Here is a 12500-nt window from a genome sequence, read left to right as displayed (position 1 = left end):
ATTCCTCTTCAGTCTTTTTACTTTCTTATTCTCATTCAGTAATATGTGATTATGATAATATCCCGATGAATTTTTACTGACCAATTTCATAGGCGAGGTTCTTCGTCTAATAGAAATGAAGTATGGGTCATATATCCTGATTCTATCTTCATCTTCCAGATGGGAATAAGATCTCTCAGGAGCAGAGGGCTTTATCATCCAATCGCCAGTTCCCGGATCTTTGAGATAGCCGCCTGTTCTCTCTAACGCACGGCCACGAAATTGCATTGGGAAGGCAAGGTCCCTTGAACTCCTGGGTTTCAATCTTCTTCCTGACAAGACTGATATTCTCAGATCTGTTGAAACAGTGTGACGTCCAGTTGATAGAACTTGCAGGTCTCTCTCCCGAATCCACGAAACCTTGGGAGAGAAAAGGAGATAGGTTAATAAGATTACGGACAGTTGCCATTTTGGAAATACAATTTTCCTCTGACTAATGTTTGATCTTTTACTTCAGTTAATAAAAATAATTTTTTGGGGTGATAACTTCTGGATATCAAAATAATTTAGACTTTTATTTTACATGTAAATAATACTTTGATTAATTAATACAATTTTTCGCAGATAAGGACTTCCTTCCCTTTGAAAATTATATTAACAATAATTTTATTTATATAAAACATGCTTCTTCACAACATTATATCATCATACAATAACACAACTGAATTGCTATGAAAACATCTTGGAAAATGCTTCTATGATATTTTTTTCTTATTTTATAGATTTTTTCTTGGGTAAAATATTTTACAAAAGTCTCACTAGCATCATTTAACTAGAAATAGTCATAAAAAAGGGAGGAACTAACGGTCTTCATGATTAAAAGCTATATACACATCACAATGATTTCAATATATCAATGTCCCGATCAAATAGACTGAAAATGCAATAGAACGAAATTTTATTGTGTTTATTTATTCTAAATGTTCGTAATTATTGCTTTTCAAGCACTAACTTAGACCGTTTCTTATGAGGTAAACAAAAAAAAAATGTTCTTTATATCTTATACAACCATTTCATTGAGTAGAATATATTGTTTGCGGAGTTTTGCGCTATGCTTATATATAAAAAAAAAAAAAAAAAAAAACGACACAATTACGTCCCCTAAATGAATTCGATAGTGAATATTTTAAAAATGCTATATTCATAATGAAATTAAAATGTTAAGAAGAATAGCAAAAGTTTCCTCATTCTCTTAGGACTGAATTCATAATCATCATATGGTACGTGATAGACAGACTTACCCTTTTCCCAGAGAGATGCTTTACAGTACAAGGAAGTCGACTTGTCTGACCTACATATGCTGTTACGTGAAGATCCTGTTCTTTCTCCACAAATGCAGGTTTCACTACTAAAAAACGAAGAAAATTAATATACATTTCTTATGACAGTACAATCTCTAAAACTATCACGCTTGCTAGTCTCTTGTAGTGTTTATAACCTCTCCATTCCTATGAGCTAGGGAGGGGGTTTTGTGGGAGCCTACATAGATCTACCAGCTGACTCCTCATCAGACATTACCTAGTCCTACCTGGTCCAGGCTTGACGGAGAAAGGGTTTAGGTGCTAATCATATGAATACATTGTCTATCAAGTTCTATAGTTTCTAGTACTCTGTAACCTCACTATTCATGTGAACTAGGGATGAGGGGTTCGGGGTAGCCTATAGATTCACCTGCTGAGTCATAAGCAGCCATTGCATGCTCCTCCATGGTCCTAGCTTGATGGAGAGGGTGCATGAGTGCTGATCTTCTGTATACATAATCAGTCTCAAAGCATTGTCATGTCTCTTGTCTCTTCCATTCATGAGTGACCTTTAAATCTTTAAATAAGTTTTTGTTATTTTTTCTTTTAATTAAAAAGTGGCTGAATATCATTTTCAAAAGATCTTAAATCAAGATATCGTTCAGCACTATCAAATAAGAATAGAATTATGAATTTGCTTGTCACCAGGGCATAGGCAAAATATTAAGATAATTTTACTTATTTCCAAAAGAGCCATTTCGATGGAAATAATCTTATTCATGAACAAATATCACATGGTTAATTATATCATTATACTATACTTAAAAGTGAGGCAATACATATACAGGAATATCAGTTGAAACATAATTTGCATTCTGATGATATCAGGACAACTTGGCATTCATGCCTAGTAGAACAGTCGGATAATGGACGTAATTTCACTATTATTACAAACAATAAAAAGGGCTATAATCAACATACCAACTAGTTTTTTTTCTTTTGAAAATGCAATCATTATTCACATGGTAAAATATATATTAACAGAACAAAACCTTACTTACCAAAGTCATGTGCAGCTGCAGAGAATGTCACCAGGAGTAGAATAATTAGTTCCTTTAAGATAAACTCCATATCATCTCAAATGGTTATATAGGTAGTTTTACTCCCAGATGAGGTTTTCTTGATCTCTTTATGAAGAAATAATATTAATAATAATGGCACTTAGTACGATATTCAAACAATGTATAGTAAGCAAGAATTCAACGCTTTGAGATTCTCAAAAAAGTTTATGCTCCTAATCTTTTATCTCAACCTAAAGACATCTGTGGAGTAATAAAGGTACACTATCATGTAATTATGGCATCGAGTTTCTCATTTAATTTTTCTAACAGTTTAATCCTGGATACTTATTTTTTCACATCAAATATCCCTAGCAGGAAATATACACAATATTCTAGCTTTTTCACCTCCAGAATAATTATTCAGGTTTAAAAATTATTTGTCCTATTTAATAAAGTTGGTAAAGTATATTGCAAATTTAGGTCGAAAAAGAGTATAAACACACTTCTTTTCATAATTGAGGTATTTGAAAATCTAGTTAAACTCTTTCATGATATATATATATATATATATATATATATATATATATATATATATATATATATATATATATACACACATATATATACATATATATATATATATATATATACACACATATATATATATATATATATATATTGTTGAAAAAAACGAAAATAAATCAAACTACATTTGACTTCGTATAAGCCTAGAAAGAGACCAACTATTCTCCATCTTCAATATATAAAGTAAAATCGAAATACTTATGAACAGATATATCATTATTTTTATTATCCCATGTAGATATTTGAAACTAGATTAGATTAATGCTGGTCGAGTGAGAAAAGGAGTGATTCACAGAATATAAAAATAGAATTGTAGTGTCAACATTTTGCGAACGGTTTTTCAAAACAAAGGGGATTAAAAATGCATAACTGTGCAGGAGAGTCATTAGGTTGTAACTGAGTAGCGAGGGGAGTGCAATTAACTTTGTTTTAACACACAGCTAGCTTACATGCAATAGTTTCAGTGGAAAAAGGTCACAAACATTCAAACATATCAATTCATGAAAATACATGCTTAAAGATCTTCTATTAACAGTGCGGTATAAAGCAAGATATACAATAAAAAAGAAAATACCATTACTGGGACGAAGTATGTCCTAAACACTTGTAATAACAGTGCTCCCCCTTTAAAAAAGACATACATGTGAAATGGGGTGCCCTGCTCTTGAGGGGCGTACTCTAGGCGGGTCATTAGGTAGGAGATGTGCAGGTTAAATGCGGCCAATGAAGATCCAGTCTTCTTTGCCACAAATGTTAAGTAAGAACGCCTTCGTCGTTCAAAGCATCATGAGGAAAGAGCGCGTGTAAGGGACTTTAACAGTGGTTTGCTGGTGTCGTTGCAGAGGAAAACATGCAATGCCCTGTGCAAATCTGTCGGTATGTGTTGCTTCGCTAGGAGCTTTTAAGTCAGGTGGCATGGAGTAGATTTTTCCATAACATGACTGTGGCGTGGTGTCAATAGAAATAATCAGGCAGTGGCAAACAACGGGTCGCCATACACCATTTCAGCTGCACGGACATCCAGGGTGTCCTTAGGAGTGGTCCTTATTCCCAAGAGGACCCAGAGAAGCTGAATAAACCAGTTAGAGTCCTTGTCGTGTGACATAAAAGTTGCTTTGAAGATAAGATGAAAACGTTCAACCATTCCGTTGGCAGTAGGGTTGTATGCAGTTGTCTGATGTTGAGTGATTCCCAGGAGATTTATTAATGATGTCCACAGCTGAGAGGGGAAAGTTATACCCTTATTAGAAGTAATTTGTTCAAGGATACCAAATCTTGCTATCCACCCAGAGAATAAGGCAGATGTAAATTAGGCAGACGTTGCAATTTTCATGGGAATAGCTTCAGGCCAATAAGTGGAGTGGTCAATCACTGTAAACAGATAATGATGGGGGTAGGGGAACTGTAATGTCGACGAGATTGTGGAAAAAAAAAAACTCTGAGGTTGAAGAAAGGTACCTACTCCTGAATCAGTGTGTCAATGTACTTTTTTTGAAGTTTGGCATGAAGTATAGGTGTCGACTAAATCTTTATCATCCTTAGTAATATCATGTCAGATGAGCTTCCTCTGTAGCTGTGCAGTGGATCAACGCGATGGATGGGAAGGGTCATGAATGAAATCAAACACCTGTTGGCGTAGCATGGGAGCAGATATCTATGGTCTAGGTCTACCAGTATTTACGTCACAGAGTAGGGTGAAGTTGATTCATCTAAGGAGGCCGTCTTGCCAACAGAGGGATGTGCAGGATGTCCTACATGCAAGGTATGGTGAATCTTTTCGTTGGGCTTCTGCCATGGTATTGTAGTCCAATCCCAAAAGAATGGCGGCCAATGTGTTTCTCGACAGGGCATCGGCAATAGAATCCTTTTTCCCAGACATGTGTTGAAGAGTTCATTTGTATTCCGCCTCAGCGGATAGATGTCGGAATTGACAGGCAAACCAGGTGTCTGGCACCAGATTGGCTGGCAGCCAACAAACAAAACGACTTAAGCCCATGGTCTCCACCCTTACATATCATCCTGAGGAGAGATAGCTCCCTGCATCTGTGTGGGGATTACATGCATTTGAACATGTAAAAAGAACCGGACACTATCTCATTCCAAACATCGCTGACGTGTCCTCATACTTGCATAAAGCGGAGGTTTTATCCACGCTTGACCTCCTGAAGGGGTATTATCAGGTGCCCATTACCCTGAATATATCCCCAAGACCGCCATCACCACCCCATTCGGTACATACAACCTCAATACCCCCTGATTTGGCTTTTGTAATGGTGGAATCACTTTTCAATGCCACATGGATGACACTCTTGTGTTCACTTCCTCCATAGTGGAGCTTCTCCGTCGCATATGCATCATGCTCGACCACCTACAATAGATCGGCCTTGTAGTTCGGTATAAGTGTACTTATGGCGCCAATGAAGTATCGTTCTTAGGGCACCGCATCCCTCCTGAAGGAGTCCACCCACCTACCTGAGAATATAGTGGCCTTTAAGAACTTTCCCACGCCCTTAACCGTCAAAACACTACAAGAATTCTTGGGCATTATCAACTGTTAGCCATCGACGCTAATTTTGCGTTCCTCTACGCCTCATTCAAGGGTAAGCCAAAAGACCTGAAGTGGGGTCTCCTTCAAGAAAAGGCCTTCTGCAATGCGAGAAAATGCTGTATCAAGCACTGCTACGTTCACTTTTCCTGTGCCACATGCACTTCTCCTCTCCACCATTGCCAGCGATGTACCTATTGGTGCTGTACTCGTGCAGCGAGTGATAAGATGAATGATATAAATTGTTACAGTGTACAGTATGAGCGTGTATGAAACTCGTGCGGTACAACCAGAGGTCACTCTGATCAACAAGACAACAACAACAAAAAAATGCCCCTCATAGATGTCGCAGCACCTGGTGATCAAGAGCGAAAGATAATCGGGGAGAAAAATTTGAAAAGTCCGTAATTTGCGATTTCAATTGAGAAGGCTATGAAATAAAAATGTAGAAGTAGGACTAGTTGGGACCATACCTGCGTAATTTAAAAAGAATCTTGAGATAGTAGGAGCCTATATAGCCCCAGGACTTATGTAGAAGAGCGTGCTACTTGAAACAGCACATGTAAGCTATTTAGGAAAGGGATTGATTCTTAGGGAAGCTGGATGTAACCCTGAACTCCAGCCTATAAACCACTAGTCTCTGTAGACTATGATTTCAGAAAAAAATATAACAATAACAGAATCTTCCATTTACGACCAAAAGAGGCTAAAAACAGAATTTGTAAAAGCAAAGATGTGTTGTAAATCATTCACAATGAGATTTATAACAAAGTATGGAAGGACTTTGAGGATATAGATAGAACATAAGACGAATTGGAGAACATTATTAAGTGCAGGAGTTTGATCGGGAAATAGGAAACATAAACTGTATATAAAGAGCCAGATGAGAGAGAGAGAGAGAGAGAGAGAGAGAGAGAGAGAGAGAGAGAGAGAGATTAATAATACTGTAGTGACTATAAAGAGCATAATATAAGGGTGAGAGAGAGAGAGAGAGAGAGAGAGAGAGAGAGAGAGAGAGAGATAAATTATTTCGAACTTTTTCATCACTCTTTCTCTCGTCAATCTAGGCAAAACCATATCCCTTTCATCCGGTTCTATATTCGAAAGTGGGTCGTCAGCCTTTAAACAACGAGCGTTCTCTGCAAACCCACAAATAGAAAGAAAAATATCGACCGTAAAACTTCCATTATTATTATTATTATTATTATTATTATTATTATTATTATTATTATTATTATTATTATTATTATTATTAGCTAAGCTACAGCCCTTTATAGAAGAGCAAGATATTTTAAGCCAAGGGCTCCCCCCCAAAAAAAATAACCCAGTGAGGAAAGGAAACAAGGGAATAAATAACCTACAAAAGTAAAGAACAATTAAAATATAATGTTCTAAAAACTAAAAACATTAAGATGGATGATTCATATACTGTTGTGGCGGGTGAGGTCCTTTTAGAGCGAGAGCTAGCAGCCATTTATTTACCGTAGATGACCAAAATTCTAGTGGGTATTTTTGGAAAGGGTCTACCATGGAACAACCAAAAATGGGTATTTTTAAGTTGGGTAGTGGTGGGTGTGGATTTTATTAACCCCCTTTGTCCGAAAACAGACTTTTAATTTTTCGGCAAAATATGGGGGTTGGGGAAAGTATAAAGAACTATATACTAAACTGATGCTATTGATCAGTAGATTTATTTGATATCAAACTAAATTAATTTATTTATTATTAGAGGTTACCAGGGGTCAAAAGGTCAAGGTCAACCCTTTGAAATGCCGGTTTTGGGTTTTAGTTGTATTTTGACTAAATAAGACATCAAAATTTGCTAAAGGTTAACAAAACATGCATAAAATATAAAAAAAAGAGATACAAATAAAGTTTTTTGAAGAAAGTGGGATCTATTCCAGCTATATTACTATTATGGACTTCTCTAAAAATCTATTTCCTTTTCTTCATCCGAAGAATGGCTTCTCGCAGTGTCACTTTCATCATCATCATTATCATCATCATCCTCATCATCATCATCTTCCTGTACATCAGATTCTTCAACGATTAATTTATCAGAGGTATTTGAGCCAGTAAACCAGACATTCATCAATCTGCCATTCTGGACTTTCCAGCCATGTCCTTCGGACCAAATGAGATTGGATCGACTTCCCTTGCATTCCTCCATATGTGTGCAACAAAGTTAGTTCTTAGCAACTTCTGTTGTAACACTCTTTGGCAAGGAGGAAGACAACAGGGGTCTGTAGTTTTGATTTTATCCAACGGATCAGTTTCCTTCTTTGGGACATACAACTTGCGGAAAAGTTGAAGCCTGGCTTCTTCAACACTTGTCAGGTTCCGAACTCCATAGAAAATGCACAAGTACCCTTCAACTACAACAGCAACATCTGAATCAATGACATCTGAGTCTCCAAGGTGACTAATTGGTGATGTAAACCTAGGGTTGTTTCTCATTATTTCAAATGGCTTCCACTTTGCTTCTCTCATAAAAGTGGGTGTGTAATCACAGCCTGTCAGAGCATGGAAGCTTGGTAGAGCATCACATATAGGTCCAGTTAGTTTGGTTGCAAGATGTGACATATCTATGAAACGCCTGGAATTTCTAGAACTCAAGCCAGCATCCATCCAAATCTGTGCATTAAGAAACCTAGCATGGTAGAGAATGAGGATGAAGACGTCAGTGTCGTTACTGCGAATGACAATCACTGAGGCCACACCATGGTTAACAGCAACAGAGTTTGCATGGTAGAGTAATCGTGTATCGGCTTCTTCATGCCTGTACTGAAGCTCATGAACCAGGATCCTGTTGACAGTTCCACTTGCTGAAGTGTAAAGGTAGCATTCATGTTCCACTGCAAAATAGACCTGATGTCCCTGAAGAGTCGTTGCATATCTATCTGATGACCATTCATCCTTCAAGAAGGCTAAAAACTCTGTTTTGAATTGTGGTGTGCTCCAAGCCATGTTGAGATCTGGCAGTCTATTCTGTGACAAACCAGGGATTATGTAGGTAGTGGGTGCCCTACCACGCAAGTCATGCTCAATATCCTTGATACTTGGCCCATTAGGATATGTGTCACAGACAATGTGTACAATTTCACCAGTGCTACAAGCTTGTTTCAAAATGGACATTACCATCCCACCATAGGTGGATAGCATGTCAAGCGTATGGAAGAACATAGCATCAATAATATAGACATCAGTCCTTTCTGGTATGGCATTCAGGGTTCCCATTGCTTCTAATTTTCCATTAATGGGTTATTTGATGTCTTGTTCATATCACCGGTTATATGACACAATGAGAAAGGAACTGGAAAGAGAGGATAGAACAGGACAATACTGAGATCAAGTTCTTGAGTTAAAACGCAATGTAGAGGCTGCTTCAGCCACAATATGCTCTTCTGATGCTAAGTTTTGAAGCTGTTGAAAGGGCCAATTTTTTTTTGTTTGCCTTGCTAGAATACACTACGAAACCTTCTCTCCTACTTAAACAATCTATTTTGACTCTATTCACAATTTTATCCCCTAAAGTTGAGACTTTGTGAGGTATAATCTCAACTTCAAATATTTGGTCTAGAAATCTAAGGTAATGCCGATGTAATGAAACAAGTTATTCAGGCCGATAATTGTCAATGACTGAGGATTCAATGTATTGAATATACTTGTTAAAGCAATACTGTTTGCATTGTCACTATCAGGAGACACTGTTCTCTTTAATGTGTACCTCTTTTGATTCAGGTATGCTCGTTTACAGTAATTATGATATTTCACCTCTTTGCTATGAAACCCAATGTCACCTATCATCACAAGCAGTTCACTGTCATTTAGAGCACGAGAAGCTTCTTTGATATTTTTTTTCTAAGAATCGCATGCACATGTGGTGAGTGTTTGTTCCTTTCCTCGAATTTTCTTTCGATTTTCCTTGCAGAATATACAGACATTTGGTAAAACCCCTGATTCCAATACACCAAGCTTAGTCAATTGTCTGCGAAGGTAAGGGCAGTGTTTTTTTTTTTTTTTTTTTTTTTTTTTTTTTTTTTTTTTTTTTTTTTTTTTGGCTGCTGATTACCAGTCCCACTAGCCATTGCGAGGGCTGCCGTGTTAACAGCAAAATCAACCTGAAAACTTGAAACTGTTATAGTTCATTTCTAGGACTCTACTTATTTGTAAACAGCCATATACTTACATAAAAAAATGGACTTGTGTAAGGAGTTGTGAATCAACACTTTCGAAATTACACACATGAACTGAACTGATTATTTATCTCTCACTGCCGGAAATCTGCATAAAATTTCGTCAATGATTTTGAGCTACATAATAGGTCCACGGACATACGTCATTACTGCGGATGAAGCAATTGAAAAAAGGGAAAAACGCATGCATTAAAATACCATATGACCTTAACGAGAGCTCACAGCCATTAGTGGCAGACTATTTACAGCGGAACGGTGGTTTTCATTACATTTATTAAGAAATAAATGTTTTTATAATGTTTTAAAGACAAAACAGGTGCGCACACACAGTCAATAACACAGATCTCAGTAATACAGGTGAACCATCTATAAACTAAATTTGAAACGGTTTGACGAGGGAATTTCACAGGAACCGTTTAGTAATGAATTTTGTCATATCAGTCATATTGCTGCAATATATCCCGTCTTCTTCAAAAAACTTTATTTGTGTCTCTTCTTTAGATTCTATTCATATCTAGTTAACATTGGACAAATTTTGATGTCTTATTTAGCCAAAATACAGCTAAAACCCAAAACCGGCATTTCAAAGGGTTGACCTTGACCTTTTGACCCCTGTTGACCCTAAATAATCATTTAATTAATTATGTTTGATATGAATTAGATCTACAGATCAATAGTATCATTTTGGTATATAGTTCTTTATTCTAGGCCCAGTGTGAGAGGAGCTGCAGCCAATTTACTTTCCCCAACCCCCATATTTTGCCAAAAAATTAAAAGTCCGTTTTCGGACAAAAGGGGTTAATAAAATCCACACCCACCACTACCCAACTTAAAGATACCCATTTTTGGATGTCCCACGGTAGACCCTTTCCAAAAATACCCACTAGAATTTTGGTAATCTCCGGTAAATAAACGGCTGCTAGCTCTTGAACTATTTAGTCTTTGGAACATGTGTTGTTAATATATTTAGACTGGTTATTCTTCCACTTGCTGGCTTATCTATTTTTGTGTTTTTGTTTCTAGAAGCCGCTAAAATGACTTGTCCTTTTTCTTCTGGATTTTAGAGTTGTAGTAAAATATAAATGGTGACACCAAATCATGTAAAAATTAGTTACACAGACCCACACAAAGATTTTAAAAGACCTTGGTCTTTATCTATTACAACCTACTGGAAGCCTCTAAGGACGTATCCCATGTTTTGTTTATTGTGCCTGACGAGTAAGGACTATTGTAGACATTATGAATATGTAAATTATTTTTCAAGTTTTGTTGATAAATTCTCTCAAATCACGTCACTGTGTGTGTGTTTTTTTTTCTTTTTTTTTCTTTTTGCTTGTATACTTAGCGGTAATTCAGACCAATAACAGAATTGGAGGCCCGACTCGAATGCATTTGTTTTTAACAATTTAACCCAACATTTATAAAGATGGTATTTGAGATAGAAAGATTTTTTTTTTAAAATCACAACCAGGTAGTTTTTGAATCTTTGAAGAAACAAGAATAAGCAGCTGTAAGTTCATGTCTTAATTTTCAAGTAAAATCGTCCATGGAAAAGTGATGTGAAAATTATTGCAGCTGAAAAGTTTTAGGGGGAAGAAATTTTCATTTCACATGATTTCCCTGACGCGGAGAATCAAACAAGCTCTACTTCAGAATTGAAATACAATAGAATTTCAGGTGATTAGATTAGAAATGGAACAGCGAGAGAGAGAGAGAGAGAGAGAGAGAGAGAGAGAGAGAGAGAGAGAGAGAGAGAGAGAGAGAGAATATTAATTCGGAAAATTTTTATAAGGTGCTCAGTTTAGATATGAGTTATCGCGTGTCATGTTCGAATTTGATGCTGCAGAGAATATTCGATTAGTGCCAAAATTTCTGGTAAAATCAGTAGACAAATATTTTCTGCAATTCGAAAATGATGCCTCGCCTGTTTGGCTTATTATACTACAAGAAATGTTAATTGGCTAGGCGGCTGAACTTTATTCGGCTATGGCTATAAACGACAGTTCAGAGTATGACAAGGTAAAAACTACGATTTTATGTATATAAAATTGTTCCCGAAGCGTATAGACAAAGATTTAGATATCATAACAAATTTAATTTTCAAGCATATGTCAAATTTGCTAGAGGAAAAAAAATCATTTGAACAATGATTAAGGTAAAAAAAGCGTGACACAAAATTTTGATAACCCGTGTCAACTTGTGCTTGTCGAAGAGTTTAAATCATGTGTACATTAATATTTGAGAAATCTTTTATAAAAAAAAAAAAACATAAAATATCCTTGATTGGGACAGCAGTTATGTCAGATACGTATGCGCTCACTCATAAAAAGATTTCTTTTATTTTGCCAAAATCATTTGGGATTTTTTTTCTTTTTTTTTTTAAGAAAAAATATATGTCAGTTTTCGTCATCCTTCTCTTCTTAATGTATTTCACCGTGCAAAACGCTTGTATATTTTGCACCTCGTTCAAAACCTGGGTATTTTGAAGGTAATTTTTCCCATTGCCTGTTTACTTGCTTTTTTAACCGTTTAAGGAGCTGAAAAGATATATCCTTTTTGTTCTGTTTTTTAGAATTATAGTACAATATAAAAGGTGAGATCAAGTCATGTAAAATGAGAGAGAAGAGAGAGAGAGAGAGAGAGAGAGAGAGAGAGAGAGAGAGAGAGAGAGAGAGAGAGAGAGAGAGAGAGTGCTTAAAAGACTTTCCTGGTGTTTATCCATTACTGCCTACTGGGAGCCTTTAAAGAGTTATTCCTACTTGTGTTTATTGTGCCAAACGAGCGAAGACCTTTGCAGACATTGTGAATGTGTAAATTACAATGCACTCACGTC

General features: G+C 36.4%; 2 protein-coding genes across 2 annotated transcripts in view; one reads left to right on the top strand and one right to left on the bottom strand.

Annotated features, from left to right (window-relative positions):
* Positions 1-2643, bottom strand: part of LOC137647880 (uncharacterized) — a 5815-nt gene extending 3172 nt beyond the window's left edge. Inside the window, exons 1-3 of the mRNA XM_068380834.1 lie at positions 2342-2643; positions 1281-1387; positions 1-399 (exon numbers count right to left, since the gene is read on the bottom strand). The exon at positions 1-399 is cut by the window's left edge and continues 436 nt beyond it. Coding sequence (XP_068236935.1) covers positions 1-399; positions 1281-1387; positions 2342-2411 — 576 coding nt within the window. The 5' untranslated portion in view covers positions 2412-2643. The remainder of the gene's footprint in view (positions 400-1280; positions 1388-2341) is intronic.
* LOC137648389 (uncharacterized) overlaps positions 1-12500 on the top strand; it is a 102272-nt gene that overhangs the window by 60857 nt on the left and 28915 nt on the right. The window lies entirely within an intron of this gene.

This window comes from Palaemon carinicauda, chromosome 10 (genome assembly GCF_036898095.1).
Source record: "Palaemon carinicauda isolate YSFRI2023 chromosome 10, ASM3689809v2, whole genome shotgun sequence".
NCBI lineage: Eukaryota > Metazoa > Arthropoda > Malacostraca > Decapoda > Palaemonidae > Palaemon > Palaemon carinicauda.
Note: the sequence above shows the minus strand (reverse complement) of the source record. Positions and strands in the feature narration are given on the sequence as shown.